Source organism: Maniola hyperantus, chromosome 13 (assembly GCF_902806685.2).
Source record: "Maniola hyperantus chromosome 13, iAphHyp1.2, whole genome shotgun sequence".
Lineage (NCBI taxonomy): Eukaryota > Metazoa > Arthropoda > Insecta > Lepidoptera > Nymphalidae > Maniola > Maniola hyperantus.
This window is the reverse complement of record NC_048548.1, coordinates 3,826,857-3,844,362: the sequence shown is the minus strand read 5'-3', so window position 1 is coordinate 3,844,362 and position 17,506 is coordinate 3,826,857. Positions and strand designations below refer to the sequence as shown.

General features: G+C 36.5%; 1 protein-coding gene across 3 annotated transcripts; it reads left to right on the top strand.

Moving 5' to 3' along the window:
* The first annotated feature begins 2,272 nt into the window (after positions 1 to 2,272).
* Positions 2,273 to 12,757, top strand: LOC117987705 (cytoglobin-1-like). 3 transcript variants are annotated; one of them, XM_034974742.2, is made up of 4 exons: positions 2,273 to 2,425; positions 7,958 to 8,118; positions 9,203 to 9,428; positions 10,244 to 12,757. In XM_034974742.2, exons 2-4 carry the CDS (start codon positions 7,964 to 7,966, stop codon positions 10,382 to 10,384), a joined length of 522 nt encoding a protein of 173 aa, XP_034830633.1. In that variant the 5' UTR covers positions 2,273 to 2,425; positions 7,958 to 7,963; the 3' UTR covers positions 10,385 to 12,757. The 3 variants fall into 3 exon arrangements, with proteins under 3 accessions (XP_034830633.1, XP_069358810.1, XP_069358809.1); XM_069502709.1 differs by lacking the exon at positions 2,273 to 2,425 and adding an exon at positions 4,747 to 4,768; XM_069502708.1 differs by lacking the exon at positions 2,273 to 2,425 and adding an exon at positions 4,863 to 4,966.
* Positions 12,758 to 17,506: the final 4,749 nt, after the last annotated feature.

The following is a 17,506-nucleotide window of genomic DNA, read 5'->3' as shown; positions in this document are numbered from 1 at the left end:
GGGTAGGTACGTAGAAATAATAAAAGACTTATTTAAAAAAAATGATTTAGTTATTTCTAAAATCAGAGGGATGATTTGATTATGGGTTGAATTTTAAGAATTCCCTGATTTCCCTTTCATTTTTTCTGTGTTGAAACATCTAGCTGCGCTTGCACTCCTGTTTATCGTTGGATTTTATCTTACTGACAAATCGAAAGAATATAGATCTCAGCCTAGGTCTACCTAAGTACTTATTAATGACACCGGATCAACTAACCATAACTATATGCACTTACCTAGCCCGAAAAGGTTACACGGCTTTGGCACTGTATGCAGTACGGTATACGCAGAATACATAAATAAGCCAACAAACCGCAGCTTAGCGATCATACAGTTCAGAAACCGTCGCTAACTCTCTAGGTGACGACGACATCCCACACCATGAGATAGACGAGAAGAAAAATTTGACCCCACTACGTAGGGAGTAGGTAGGCACTTACTTAGCATAAGATTTTATTTTACCAGTCTGTCATGCCAAATTATAGCTTTCTAAATTCTAGTGTGCCTACCTACACTACCTACTAATAATCTCTGAGCTAAGCCGCGGACGGCCGGACGGATGGGCAGACAGACGGACATGGTGAAACTATTAGGGCTCCGCCTTCTTGTTTACTACGGAACTCGGTAAGAAAAGCATTCCGAACCAGTGGTAGATGCATTTGACGATTCAAAGGTACCTACTACTTTCAAAATTCAAATAATTTATTCAAAATAGGTAATAATTAATTATTCTTTTTGATGGTCGGTTGTTGGATTTGTAAGATACAGTGGTGATAATTATTACGCGAACGTAAAACTAAAGCTACGAGGGTTCCAAAAATAAAAAATAAATATTTTATTTATTTAAAAAAATAAAACCCCTTTGAACGCTAAGCTGTGTCGAAAAATTCTACTCGAGTAATTTAACGAAAACCTAATTGATGCTCTCATACAATTATGTAGGTATGACGCAACAATATTATATTATAGCTTTACGCAGGGGTCATCATTATAAACTGCGTCCGATTTAATATTCTTACTTATCTCTTACATTAAAATATGGCCATGTGATAAATATAAACAAAAATTTTGATAAACAGTTTTATCCAGATGCTTTAAATTCACCAAAATTAGGAAGGAAGATTCCATGGAGCTACCTACTTGCTGCAATCACATCATCATCATCAACCGATAGACGTCCACAGCTGGACATAGGTCTCTTGTAGGGACTTCCACACGCCACGGTCTTGCGCCGCTTGAATCCAGCGGCTCCCTGCGAATCGTCTGATGTCGTCCGTCCACCTAGTGGGGGGTCTTCCAACACTGCGTCTTCCGCTGCGAGGTCGCCATTCCAGCACCTTGGGACCCCAACGTCTATCGGTTTTACGAACTGCCCTGAAAAATGTGCCCTGCCCATTGCCACTTCAGCTTCGCAACGCAACCCGTTGAGCTATGTCGGTTACTTTAGTTCTCCTACGGATCTCCTCCTTTCTGATTTAATCACGTAGAGCAATCACATGCTGGTAAGCAATGATGTAGCCTATGCTGGAGCGTATACTTGCCTTGAAGATCCTTCTTTGTTGTACCACGGTTATACCTATTCTTCTTCCTCTAGAACCTTTTCCACTGCCAAGAGTCACTGATAGTCTGTTTGAGATCTCTAATACTTAGAGTTCTTCCCTGTCCACTTCTTAAAGTTAGATTTTTTTGGTACGAATAAAAGAAGATCTTAGTTAGGTACTCTTGATTTTAATGTACATAAATACCTATTTTTAAATCATTATTACCTATACCTACCTAAAAAATCAAAATAAAGTGTCTGTCTGTCGTAGTTATTATTTGACCTGTACCATAACTGAATCACACGTTTTTAAAAATAGTGTGACTTTCTGTCTGTCTGCCCTCCTGCGCGCCTGTCTGGTATGGCATCATCAAGGTGTGCACCCTTAGGGTGTTTGTACAATCATCCGTAAAATTACGGATCCCGTAAAAATACGAATCGAATGAGTAGGTACGTATTTAAGTGTGACGGCCATTTCGAAGAATCACGAATACGAACCGAATACGGATGAGTGCACAAACGTCCTTAACCCAGTCGCTATTTCACGGACACGTAGGTACAGCTCTACATAGTTACAAAAGATCTGATAGAGGTGGCACAGAAGCTTTGATTTTCTTCCATTTCCTTTCTTGTGCGCCCAGCTTTACACCATAACTCACCTAACAAATAAACTGCTAATATGAAAGCAAGATAATAATCAGCTAAAGTATTATAATTCAATATGCCTCGTTAGTTTCGCGACAAGCTCGCACTGGATAGCACGCGCTGAACCACGTGTGACGCAAAAAGCACGTGTGTCTGTTGACCATACGAAAGTTGACATATTGACCGGATTATACACAAACGGTACGCTGATTTCTACATATTTTTATTTAAACAAGTCTCGTTTTCAAAAAAGCCAGACTGCGGGTTGCGCTTCATCACGTCTAGAGTTTATTACTTAAAAGATTATTTTTCACATTTGAAAATGGCGCCATCCAGCCGCCATATTGAATTTTTTCCCAAAAAATTTAAACGTAGGACCAATATTATCGACTTACTAGGCTGTTCCTATTCGGGAACTCGAGGGTTCGAACTTCGATCCTGGGCACACTCACTTCTAACTTTTCGTTTCGGAACTACGTACTTTTGGCCATGGTCTATCACACTGGCTAAGTGCGGATTGGCAGACTTCACGCACTTTTGAGAACATTATATCATGTATAGAACTCTGAGGCATGCATGTTTCCTGACGATGTTTTCCTTCACCGTTAAAGCAACTGTATTTAGATTCAATAGAAAAGACCAACCGCCGAGTTTCTTGCTAGTTCTTCTCAGTAGGAACGGCATTCCGAATCAGTGGTAAATTAAACTAAGTAGTTGACGATTCAAAAGCACTTGTAAAAGTTTACTTGAATAAAAATATATTCTATTCTATTCTACCTATGTGTGTTTTAAGCAATTAAATATTACTTGCTTGTGTGATAGACTAGGGCCAAAATTCTTCTCGTTCTGAGAGGAGACCCGTGATCTGTAGTGAGCCGGCGATGGGTTGATTATGATGGTGATTATAGGCTGTATGACCTTTGCTTATCCCGAAGAGGATAGATTGAACAACTAGTAACCTACTCAAAAAAAGTATAAAGCCAGTGTCAATCGGGATGATGTATGGATCCTAGCGATACCCCGTACGAGTACATCCATGTTATCATAGTAGTCATTTATGAAGTTATGGCGGAGTAAAAAAAAACTCATATACCTACCTACCTACATACTCGTAGGTCAAGTCGTAGGGTACATACCTACATGAATTCTGAAAACATTGCACTCAATTTTTATTCAATTAAACTTTTACAAGTACTTTTGATAAATAAAGACTACCAACACCGCCGGTTCTTTTAAACATCCACCACAGTAAAACCTAACACTTAGTACATTATACCTACTTAGCCCTTAGGTACCTATTTTCTACTATAATCTACTTAATTAATTTTCTAGTATAATGTCAACAAAAGAAGACGGCAAAATGCCTTTTTATTTATTTATATTATGAACCCTAAAAAGGAGAAAAACCCTTTCTACCGCATTAACTAAGTAGGTACGACCTATGTAAGTTAGCTTGACCTATGTTGTAACATTATGTATTCTGAGCCAATGTGAAATGAATATGAATTTACAGATTTCTAACAACTGTATAACTCTGCAACAATCCATTCTAATATTATTAATGCGAAAATGTGTCTGTCCGTCTGCACAGTGCACACCATAACAATGACTGATTGCAGATGGCCTAAATATATTTTTTTTTAAATCTAGTACCTACCTAGGTAGGTAATTAAGATTAACCGTATTTTTCTATCTCGAATAAGATTTCATTTAAGTAATTAATTTTTATTTAATGGCTAATCATATTAATAATTCGGTATTTTATAAATTGAATGAATGCCCTACATATTTTTACTAATGATGCATCTATGTTTGGATAATTATAATAAATAATTCATATGCAATTTCAGTTATTGAGAGTTGTCGTTAAATGGAGAGATGAAAAATCTAAAAAATACGGTAGAGTGACTAAATCCGTCCGGTGTCTGCCAACATCCCTTATCTTCTCTTTCGCCTCTATTGCGCGTATCACTAAAACTTTTTCGTCAATACACAGTGACTTTCTCTTACTTGCCATGCCATGCGTGCCACACGTGCGGGGCCATGCCACGCCATGCCATCTCGACCTGTCGCGAACTATACTTACTCATGCGAATGTTGAATAAGTATAGCTGTTGACTTTGTATAGGTTTTCATGGGCACTTCAGTGAATTTATGACTTGTATCAAGTTTTAGCGTAGTTTTAGTCAATAACAATCTGTATATATAAAATTCAAAGTCCTGACTGACTGACTATAATATATCAACGCACAGCCTAAACCGCTGGTCCTAGAAACATGAAGTTTGGAGGGTGTGTTCTTTGTAAAGAGTAGGTATCCACTAAGAAAGGTTTTTTTGAAATTCCACCCCAAGTGGATTAAATAGAGATGAAAGTCCGTCATTTTTTAAGTTATTTGCATGAAAATTGCGTATTTGGGTTGTCGGTCACAAGTGATACGTGTTTCAGGATTTTTGGAAATTCAACCCCCACCTCGATTTTCTAAATTCCTCCCGAGCGAAGCCGGGGCGGGTCAGCTAGTCCTCTTATAATCGCCAAATGGTTAGGTAGGTACCCATTTGAGTTTGTATCATTAACTATATCTGTAATAAGGTCATAATGTCAGCACGCCGATCATCAAAACATCTTTGAATAAATTGCCATTTTATCTAATGATACCAATAGTTTAATACCAATACTCGTTGTATATCGACGTGTGTGACATTATTTCCACTTGGAACACAAACCCACGTGAGCCCAACATCGTGAGTTGTAAAAAATAAACTATTTAAGTAGTTAAGCACCAATAAGAGCTCTTATAGCCTAGTAGTTAAGACGTCCGCCTCCTATTCAGGTTAGATCCCGAGCACGCACCTCTTAATTTTCGGAGTAATGTGCATTTTAAGCAATGAAATAACATAACTTTAATGGTAAAGAAAGTTATCTACGTAATGTTCTCAAAGGTGTGTAAGTCTGGCAATCCGCACTTGACCAGCGAGGTAGACTGTGGCCTTAACGGCCTTAACCCTTCTCATTCTAAAAGGAGATCTGTGCTCAACAGTGGGCTGGCGAGGGGTTGAACATAATGAAGTCTATAAAAAATCTGAATATAAACTAAACTAAATTAACATGTCTAAATATAGTGCTATCCTTTTCCGCAAGCAACATTATGAAAGGGATAGCAATAGATTTAGACGTGCCATTTTAGTTTATATTAGAGATTGGCACCGATTCTAAGCACAACCTAATTTTAGAGTATTCGCACCCTCTTCTTACTAATGTAATATGAAAAGGACAGAAGCAGTTTGACATTTCTAAATTAAATTTTTAGATGGTAAAACCCGTGTTTTAGCACGCACTCGCGAACCTACTGTTTAAATTTGTATTGTGCACTAAAATTTAGAGTCTTTAAATGTGAAAGTCATGTTCCGTTCCTTTTTTAGCATTAGTAAAAAGAAAAGGATGCAGATACTCTAAATTTAGTTTAGAGAGAGACTAGAGAATCGGGGCCATTGTGTACAACGGAATTAGCCACACTGAGCAACTAGTCGAATCAGTAACTTTTTATCAAACCTCAAAACGCGCAAGTATGCGAGATTCTACGAAATAATGGTATGTGACGTCACATCATAATGACGTACCTAATACTTATTTAGTTTAATCGATAATTTAAAATAGTTATTACACTTAAAACTAACAAAGGATGTGGATTTTACGTATTTTGGAAGACCCTCTTTTTAATAGTTACTGAGAAATAATTTATTTTAAATATGATTTACTTTTTTCCACGCACATGCAAACACCATCAACTCCCTTCGACGGTGTTCCCATTAGATTACAACATGGGGTTATTAAAGGGGCGGACCAACAAATTCCTGAAAGGCCTGCAACGCATTGGTGGTTCCTCTGGTACTGCAAGTGTTCTTGGGCGGCGGTAATCACTTAACATCAGATGACCCGCCTGCTCGTTTCCTCGCCATTTTTATTTAAAAAGAAATTACATGTCTCACACCTGGCTTTACTCACGTGTTTAGTCGACGTTAGCCCAACTAGCTTCGAAATCTTCCGGGGTCCTTTTTTAGGGTTCCGTACCTCAAAAGGAAAAACGGAACCCTTATAGGATCACTTTGTTGTCTGTCTGTCTGTCTGTCTGTCAAGAAACCTACAGGGTACTTCCCGTTGACCTAGAATCATGAAATTTGGCAGGTAGGTAGGTCTTATAGCAGACATTCGGGGAAAAATCTGAAAAACCTGAATTTGTGGTTACATTACACAAAAAAAATTAAATTGTGGTCATGAACTAATAATTAGTATTTTCAATTTTCGAAGTAAGATAAATACAATACAATACAATACAAATACAATACAAATTTCATTATTGCGAATATGGGTAAACAGTTGAGATGTTACAAAAACAAAAAGGTACAGCCAAATTCTGCCTATTAGCATGCAATATGTTATGTTATACCTAGCATCGTGTACATAGTTCTGATAATATTACTCGTACATATTTTAAAAATAAGGTAAAAATGCATAAAAATGTGTCTGGTAGTGAAATATGTCAAATCAGAATAAAATGTCAAATAGTCGGATAAGAACAATGTTGAGTTAAAATGAGGTTATTATTTAAAATTTTAAGTTAATGTAATGGGGTTCCCATGTATATTAAATAAAAGTAAATCGTGCATTAAGTAATCATTAAATTATGCTCGATTCATTAAGATACTCCTTAATAGAATAATAAGCTTTGCTTATCAAAAATGTCTTTAGTGATGTTTTAAAACTGGTCATGGGCAGTTTCTTTATCTCATTTGATACTTTGTTATAAATATTAATTGCGAGACAAACTATGCTTTTTTGCATTTTCGCTGTCTTCGAATGTTGTGCACGCAATCTTAATGGGTGTCTCCTGTTATTCATATTTTTAAATAAATCGAGGTTGCCGTGTACAAAAACAGCTGTCTCATAAACAAAAAGCGAAGGAAATGTCAATATCTGCAGGTCCCTAAAATGTGGCTGACAGCCGTCAGTCCAGTGCAGGTTTCGTATTGCTCGGATGCACCTTTTCTGGGCCTTAAAAACTCTCTCACGGTCAACAGAGTTACCCCAGAACATAATGCCGTATCTAAGTGTTGACTCAACATATCCAAAATATGATGTACGCAGCGTTTGCATATCAGCTCTTTTATTTAGTTTATAAAGGGCATAAGAAAACTTATATAATTTGTTACAAATAATATCCGTGTGAGCCTTCCAATTTATTTGGTTATCAATAATGATACCCAGGAATTTCGCTTCTGTAGTTGTACTTATTTGTGTTCCCATATGGTGAATATTATAATTAGATATTTTTAATACATCCCAATTAAATGTCATAATTTTAGTCTTATCTATGTTAATATTTAGGTTATTTTTGTCAAGCCAGTCAATTACTCGATCAATTGATGTATTGATTTCCGTTATATAGTATATCATATAACTATATCAAGTGGGGTATCATATGAAAGGTCGACCTGTACATTCTAAAACAGATTTTTATTTATTTTTATGCATCATAGTTTTTGAATTATCGTGCAAAATGTCGAAAATAACTACTTTAGTACGGAACCCTCGTTGCGCGAGCCTGACTCGCACTTGGCCGGTTTTTTTCACAAGGACCCAGTTCAAGAATTTTTGATATAGGCAAATATCCAATTCTGTTTAGTTTATAAGCTGAATCAAGGCTATCTATAAATTAACTTTCCTTTTTCCTTTAGCTTCAAATGGGTGGAATGGTAAGCCAGCTGTGGTGGCGCGGGAACCCTGACGTCGTGAACCCAGAGTCAGGGTTGACCCGACGAGAGATTTACGCCGTGCAGAAGTCATGGGTTCCAGTATACGCCAATCATGTTGCTGTTGGCACAGAACTATTAAAAAGGTAAGGTTTTTCACTATAAATAAACATCGCACAAACTTTCAGCTTTTCTTGTCGGTCTGAGAAGTTGTACCCGTGATAGTTTTGCTACCATGATTTGGTCGTTTGGTCACAAAGTAAGAATTGTATATAAAGTACGCGACGCCCCGCACACCTGCACAAGTGCACAGCCCCCGCACTAACCCGGCGCGAGGTAGCGCAGGTGACATGCGGGTGTGCGGGGCGTCCCCGCGCCTTATACCGCGATTGCCATCTCGACCGTCGCGATCTGTTGTCTATGTGGTTTGTAGACTTTTGTTTTATGACTCGTGCCCTGTAGTGAGCCGGCGATGGGTTGAAATGATGAAATATAGTTCTGACTCTTCGACATCTTATTTAATTTATACCTTGTTTGTGCTATCCCGGTCATACTTTTGCATTAAATAAATAACTATGTAAATAAATAAAATAAAAATATTTTTATTCAATTAAACTTTTACAAGTACCATACTTTTGAGTCGTCAAATGCATCTACCACTGGTTCGGAATGCCTTTCCTATGGTTTACTTCTTCTACCAATGAGTTGCCATTGCACTGTAGTGCAGATGTAGTGGACTTCGTTCCTATTAAATGTTGATTGTGCCCAATTCACAACGGCGCTAAATGAATCTCAGCAAGTGACACACAATACTATAGACTGATTCAATTACATTTTATTGCTTTGGTTACAATTTACAATGGAATGTGCTACTTTAGTGCTACTATACCTATAGATTAGATACCTATTGTGTAAACGTTCGCCTGCCCTATGCCTAATTAATTTTATAATACGTAGGTAGGTATATACGTTTAGGAAATTCAGAAATTCCAATCTAGTTCTAGAAGGATTACTTACCTAATACCCATGTGTATGTATCCATCTATCTATACTATGAGATGATCTATAATTAGTATTTACTATCTACATTGCACCCGTGCGAAGTCGGGGCGGGTCGCTAGTACACTTAAAAATCTTAAAAGACTTAATATTTACCACTTGACACGCACTTAATCAGATTTCATGAAACTGCCAAAACTCTTGAAAACTAATCCAAATTGTTTTCTTCAGATACTTCCGCGCGTACCCAGAAGCAAAACAATTCTTCCGAATGATAAAGGATTTAAACGAAGAACAGTACGACAGCAACATACAATTCAAAGCACACGTCATAAGCCTGATGACTTCCCTCAACCTTGCGGTCAGCACCCTCAGCCAACCAGAAGTAGTGGCGGTTCTGATGAAGAAACTTGGTGAATCGCATGCGAAGAGAAAAATACAGAAGAAGGATTTTCAAGTAAGTTCATTTTCATCTATCTTTTCAGCATATTGCCAACTGACGTCTGCAACCTAGACATGATAGTAGAGAGACCCGCTGACTGATAACGTAAAACGTTGCAGTGGCGACAACAACGCGACAGCAGTACCTAGCAAATCAATGCGACAGTTCATATAATGTCCGATAGAGGTTGAACTAGAGCTCGCTTGCTGTCTCTTTTCTTCTTCTTCTTATCTTGCTTTGTGGCTTTTGCTGTCTCTCTGTAGCCGTTGTTACGTGTGACGTTTGACAGTAACGATCGCGAGACTTACGCCTGTGTCGCGAGATTCGTAATCACCCCGCCCGCGCCGGTCAGTCTAGAGGTCCGCTTATTCGGCTGAGGTTGATAAATCAGCCAGTCAGTCAGTCAATCACTCAGTCAGTCAGCTTTTCATTTTACATATTTAGAATTTAACATAATTATAAAGACCATATTTGCCGTGGTAATCGACGGGTGGTGGATTCAGGAAATCGGTTGAACAATGCGCGAAGGCAAAAAACAGACAGACAGCCATTATTTTTATATTTTAAATAGGTACTACCTGATGCCCGCGACTTCGTCCGCGTGGAAATAGGTCTTTTAAAAATCCCGTGGGAACTGTTTGATTTTCCGGGATAAAAAGTATCCTATGTCACTCTCCAGGGTCCTTATCCTATACCCATGAAAAAAAACACGTCAATCCGTTGCACCGTTGCGACGTGATTGAAGGACAAACCAACAAGCCAATAAACCAACAAACACACTTTCACAAAGGGTACTGATTATGTTGTTGAATAATTTATTTATTTCACAGGATTTAAAAGGCGTCATTGTCAAAATGTTCATTGAAGTGCTGAAACTTGATGACGCTACACTCGGCGCTTGGGTCAAGACTGTCGAATTCTGGTACAAGAACATCTTCGAAACTTTATCAACTCCGGAAAGCATGAGTTGATAACTGAATCTATACATACATATATTATGTATATTTACATATTCCCTATATATTTTTTATAAATGAACATTGAGAAATAAGACACAACTTATAAAAAAAAACTAGGATGATTAAGTATACTTACCTACTTTAGTTTTTCTTAGCTGACTTAAAGATAAACAAACCGCCGAAACCTTCTCAAAAAAACCGGCCAAGTGCGAGTCAGGCTCGCACAACGAGGGTTACAACAGTCGTATTTTTTCGACATTTTACACGATTATTCGCGCCTTATTATATCGTCCGGCGCTTTAGACCTTCTGGAGTTAGGTTTTCTTCACTCTTATCACGATTTCATTGACGGTTCGTGGTAACAAGGTCTTTGTATACCGCGTATAGTGTGCCTCTAAACGCATTTCAGCGAGAAGCTACTTGTTTACCTTGTGGGCCGATTTCACCAACGTAAAATAAGTCTTATCCGGAGAATATTTTGTCAAGTTTTCGATTAAACGTCCATCGGCCCTTAGTGCCAATTTCAACATTGATAAAATTGGCACTAAAGGCCGATTTCACCAGCATAAAATAGGTCTTATCCGAGAGTAAATTTAATATTTTGACAGGTTTTCACTACAAAAACTGTTATTACGCCCGATTTATTGCTCGATTAAACGTCACACGATATATGTTGCTTGGTGAAATGGACACTAAGTCAGTCGAGAAAAATAAATTAATTAGTATAAGTAGTTATTAAGTTATGTAAGACTTTAATAAAATACTACAAAAAACCAACCTTGACCGCAATGGTCAAGTGCAAATCAAGATGTTATCAAGCTAATGATAATAATTGATAATAATGATCCGTTAAATATATGTCCGTACAAAATGACTCCTCACGCGCCATATTGACTCTATGGGTCAACTGTCATGTCAAAAGTGCGGTTCACCTTTAAAATTTGGACTAAAATCGTACTTCACGATGAAATGAATTTGAAATTTGACATGTAAAGTAAAAATAGCGCGTGAGGACTTAGTTTTTACGCATCATACTTGTCTTTAGCAAGTTACAGTAGCACCAGCTACATAATTAAAAATCTATAAAAGCATATTTGCAAGAATAGGTATACCTACTATTGACTGAATTAACATAATCCAATATATAAATTAATGTATTCAATGACCACTTTGGCGGTAATTCTATATAAATATACATTTTTAGTTGTAAGTAGGTACTTACCTACTTATGTAGGTACCTAAATATTTGTTAAGTACTATATTATATTGTTCAATTTATGTATTATACTTCAAGCCTAAATTAATATAATTAAATATATAATGTAATGGCACTGTCTATTTTCTTGGCTTATAAAAAAAGTGGTTTTTAAAATCATAGCAAGTCAGCAAACTCTTTATGAGTTCTGAGTAGGTAGGTACTGATAGATATAATATTATAGAAATAATAATATTTTAGCGTTTAAACTATCGTGTGTGATTTATATTATATGTAATATAATAATATATCTCAACGGCTATACTCACGTATTTAGTCGGCGTTAGCCCGACTAGTTTCGAACTCATCCGGGGTCCTTTGTCAAAGGAGTCAGTTGTGCACGCGTCGCAGTGAGTATATAGCCGAGATATATTATACATATACATATTATAATGATATTTTATTCAAACCTGTTTTATATTTTAGACGAGTAATTCTTAAAAATTTGCATGATTATTTATATTATTGTAATTTTCAAATTGTTCACTGTAGGTACAATAATAATGACGAAGTTATACTATGTAGAGTCAGTGGTGCATATATAATTGTGACACCAAAATACTCAGACACATTATTCAATCATAGTATAGTAATTTGCATTTTTTGCTTCAGAGTGCCACTGCGACACAAGTCGATTAGTCACGGCAGGTAGTTTAGCGTTACTTTAATAAATCTTTGATTTAATTGACGTCTGACTTTTGTGTCATTTTTATAATTTTATTAGTAGTAAGTTTCAAATATTTCATTAATTTTGACCGGACAACGCTAAATATCTACTATAGGTTAAAGTATATATTTACCTACCTACCTATAATAGGTACCTACCTATATAATTTCCAAAGATTAAATATATTATAATGTATATTTACTTAAGTCAAGTTGCATACAGACCTTAACGTAATGTTAACCATCTATCATGCAACTAGTCCTAAGTTAGATTTAGTTAAAATATATTTTAATAAAAATAATGAAGCTTGTTGTTAAAAATCATTTAAGTATAATTTTGGTACGTACTATAATATGATCTAAACACCTAATTATATTAGAATTGTAAATAAATATTATGTGAATCAATTTTATATTTTGTCATACAGTTAAATAAATTCTTCAAAAAAAGTGTTTTACACATAGCTATGTATTTGTCTTAACTTATATACCCTCTAGAAGCTGTACATGTTAATAAATACTTAGTAGAGTAAATACCTAGTGAAGCTGAGATAGCTTAGTGGTTAGGACGTCCGCCTTCTAATCGGAGGTTGAAGGTTCGATCCCGGGCACGCATTTCTAACTTTTCAGAGTTATGTGAGTTTTAAGTAATTAAATATCACTTGCTTTAACGGAAACCTGCATGCCTGCGAGTTCTCCATAATGTTCTCAAAGGAAAGGTGTGTGAAGTCAGCCAATCCGCACTTGGCCAGCGTGGTGGACTATGACCAAACCCTTCTCATAATGAGAGGAGACCCATGCTCTGTTGTGAGCCGGCTATGGGTTGATCATGATGAACCATTATTTTGCCAGGCTTTCACATTCACCTCACCTTTAAAATAAGGACTGAACAGTTGAACACCTTTAAATAAGGACTAAAATCGCACTTTTGACATGGAATTTGACACAAAAAGTTAAAATGGCGCGTGTAGAGTTAAATTTTACGCGATATACAAATCTTTGACTTTAACATCCGACCAGTGTGTACTGGAGCCTTAATATTTTATAGATAGACTAGTGACCCTCCCCGGCTTCGCATGGGTGCAATGTAGATACTAATGTGGTGTCATTGAATAGTGGTTAATAATGCATACTTCCGTACTAATACTTTGTTTTCGTGTCATAACTTTGAAAATTTAGGCAGCGCACGCCTCGAGAAACTCTCAAATGAGAGGATTTTTTTCCGACCTAATTCATATTATTTCAATTTCCCTAGGGATCTCCAATTTTTTGAGAATTAAACTATACCTATAAACATTCCTCTTGAATCACTCTATCTATTGGTGAAAACCGTATTAAAATCCGTTGCGTAGTTTAAAAGATCTACGCGTTCATACACACATACATACAGACAGCGGGAAGCGACTTTATTTTATACTATGTAGAGATATAATACTACTTACCTATGTATCTAAGTCTAGATAGATCTAGCTTCTAGCACCCATCCGATCAACATTCAACATAAACTTTACTGCCTCCTGAAACACAGTTTACACTACCTCAGGAGGCAGGGCCTTACACTAAAACTTGTTAAACTACATGTTTGTAAAGATATAAAAGATTTTATTTATTTATTTAAACTCTCCACAGCGACGACGATCCAAACGTAGGTAGGTATAAGTCCCGCAAATTGCTAATGCGCGTGGCCACCATTTTAGTGACGTCAGCACTAGACCGTAGTTTCGAGCTGATGGTACATTTTTATTTCGGCTGACGTCAAAATGACGTCATTTCGATGTTAATGAGACATGGTTCCAGCGCAATAGCAATTTGCGGGACTTATACATTTAGGAAATATAACCACGTTAAACATTCATAGGTAACTGCTGAATTCCGTGTCACGCTCAATTTCACCGACCTACATATTTTATTACGTGTAAAATGAGTCCTTTGAAGATTAATACCTACGGATTACTCTTTGATGTTTGTTGTGATAACTTAGCTGTAGCCTGTACCTATAGCTAAATTCGAAAATACCACCTTACGTTTGCCCCAAATACCTCACAATATCAGAGAATGTAGGTACTTAATTAAATTAATAGAAAAATATTTATACAAGTAAAATGATGGTTAAAAACTTAGGTATAATATACCTGATTAAGAAGTTATTAAGTAAGATTGGAATAAACTAGACTAGCGACCCGCTCCGGCTTCACACGAGTAGGTAGCTCATTACAATTTTGGTAGGGATCTCTAATTTTTTTGAAAATAAAATATCGCCTCTCAGGAATAATGTAGCTTTGTACTGGTAAAAGAATTTTCAAAATCGGTTCGGAAGTTTCAAAGATTGCATTCTACAAACAAACTTACACACTTAATCTCTTTATAATATTAGTATAGAACTTTATAAGTATAGATGAGCTGCCTTAGTTTGCTTAACTGTAGCTGGAGAATTTCTGTGGGGGTGTGTTGAGTGTGAGGAGAGAAAAACTATGTACTTACCTACTAAGTATGCAAAATCTTAGGTTTGAGAATCCAGCGGTATTAGGTAAGTATTATATGTTGATGTCTACTTATACAAGACAATAAATTAATTTTTATGTGGATATTTAATATAATATAACTATGATAAGTACTTACTATATTATCTAGGTAAGATTTCAGAATTGTTACACCCAATTACGGTGGCTGTTTGTTAGAAGATTTCAAATTACTTAAATAAAATATAACTCACACGAATAAAGTATAACATTAGGTAGGTAGGTACATAATACAAACCCCCTATACATATTTGACACTTTCGCTTAGTCACCTTCCTCTGCCTCATTTCCTAAACACGTTCGGGCGTGTCAACTGACACTCTCTCGAAAATTGTGTGGCACACGTTCCACCTTCACGAAGTTCCCGAACGAATGTAATACATCAAGTAGGTACCTATCAAAGTCAAAGTCAAATAATTTATTCAAAATAGATAATAAATTACCCTTTTCGATGGTCGGTTGTAGGATTTGCAAGATTATAATATAGTGGTGATAATTTTTACGCGAACGTAAAACTAAAGCTACGAGGGTTACAGACGCGCCCAGGTCTAAGAAGAGCCCACAACAAAATCAGCCAGGTTTTTTTAAAATATATAATACTAGATGATGCCCGCGACTTCGTCCGCGTGGATTTGGATTTTTAAAAATCCCGTGGAAACTCTTTGATTTTCCGGGATAAAAATTAGCCTATGTCCTTCCCGCATAAGCAATAATAATTCTTTCACTATATTAGACTACTGCATACAGAAGTAGCATAGGCTATAAATTTCATATGTTAGGTACATATGAAATTTATAGCCTCCAGACGAAGTCACGGGCAAAAGCTAGTGAGTAATAAGGTTAAAGTATAACACAGCCAGTTGAAAAGCTGTGATAGCCTAGTGGTTAGGGCATCCGGCTTCTAATCGGAGGTCGGGGGTTCGATCCCAGACTCTAACTTTTCGGAGCTATGTGCGTTTTAAGTAATTAAATATCACTTGCTTTAACGGTGAAGGAAAATATCGTGAGGAAACCTGCATGCCTGAGAGTTCTCCATAATGTTCTCAAAGGTGTGTGAAGTCTAATCAATCCGCACATGGCCAGTGTGGTAGACTATGGCCAAAACCTTTCCCTTTGAGAGGAGACCCGTGCTCTGTAGTGAGACGGCGATGGGATGGGGGCACGATAACACTAACACAAATGTTGGCAATTAATCATACCTATTGGCTCAGGTGGCTACACCAACTGTGCCAATAATATGACTGATAGCCAGTAGCAGTTTGTTACCTATACCTACCCACTATTTGTTAATCTACCTAGTAGGTACTTACTTAGCTAGAGACGGCTTTAAAATTGCACCTATGATTAGTATGTATTAAGTATTCTAGTCTTTATCTAGGAATCAACACACGGCGCAGGACAATGGGTCGTTATGGATAGTTATCATCGATTAGCCAACGGCTTTGCAAGTTTGCACCTCGAATACTATAGGGGGTTATTGTTTATTGCTTGTATTGTCTATGTACGATCTAAATTAGCGATTGTATCTCGTGCGAATATGCAGTGCAGTATGCAATTGCAATTAAAGAAATGGTCTTGTGATCGTATTAGGCTTGCACGAGTACTGCAGCAGGCAATGGTCAAGGAAGTTAATGTAGGTACACTAGGTAGGTATATAACAGGTGTTCTATGTTTGTAGTTCTACTGACGCAAAACAAGAGTGCGAATGGGGATTGTCTTCAGACTTCATTGTTGCAAACAACGAGACTTCTATTAATATTAATTATAATAAACATAACTGACGTCACCAATAACATTTCGTAATTCCATTTCATAAATCTGATCCTTGGAAAACATTTGGATTGTATCAGAAAATCTGAAGCAAGTATACAATTTTATTAACAATACAGGATAAGTAAGTAGACTATAGTCGTAGTCGTATGTAGTATCTAATAAGTATCTAATAATATATAAAAGGAAAAGGTGACTGACCGATTGACTGACTGACTGACTGATCTATCAACGCACAGCTCAAACTACTGGACGGATCGGGCTGAAATTTGGCATAGAGTTATTAGCTATTATGACGAAATTTTTGAAAATTTAATCCCTAAGGGGGTGAAATAGGGGTTTGAAATTTGTGTAGTCCACGCGGACGAAGTCGCGAGCATAAGCTAGTAATAAATATGACTTAAATAAATAAATGATTTTGTTGGAAGTTTTCTTTTTCAAGTTGTCGAAGTTGTAATAAGCTTAACGAAGTAAATATTTAGATACATCTTATTTTACGTTCATAAAAATCTACTCATATTTTATTCTCTGCGGACATCTCGCTTCCTTCAAAATAAATAGTAATTAAAAAGTACCTAATTAAAAAGTAGTATACTAATTCGAAGTAATTAAAATTATAAGAGCTGAATAATATTGGAGCAATACCTTTGCATTTTAAAAAATAGTTTAAAATTACAAATTCTCTTGTCTAAGCAAAACAAAAAACGAACAATAATATAAATAAAGGGAATTATGGTGTCATTTTGATCATTAAAGCGTTTGAAAATCGTAATTTTATTCTTCAGTGGATTTAATATAATAGTCGATTGAAAATATAATTATAATGCCCGCTCTTCACTCGCGCGCAAAAGACGACGCGAAAACTCCTGAAATCTAAACCATCCGTGAACGGCGGGAAACGTAGGCGGAAATAAATTATTATTG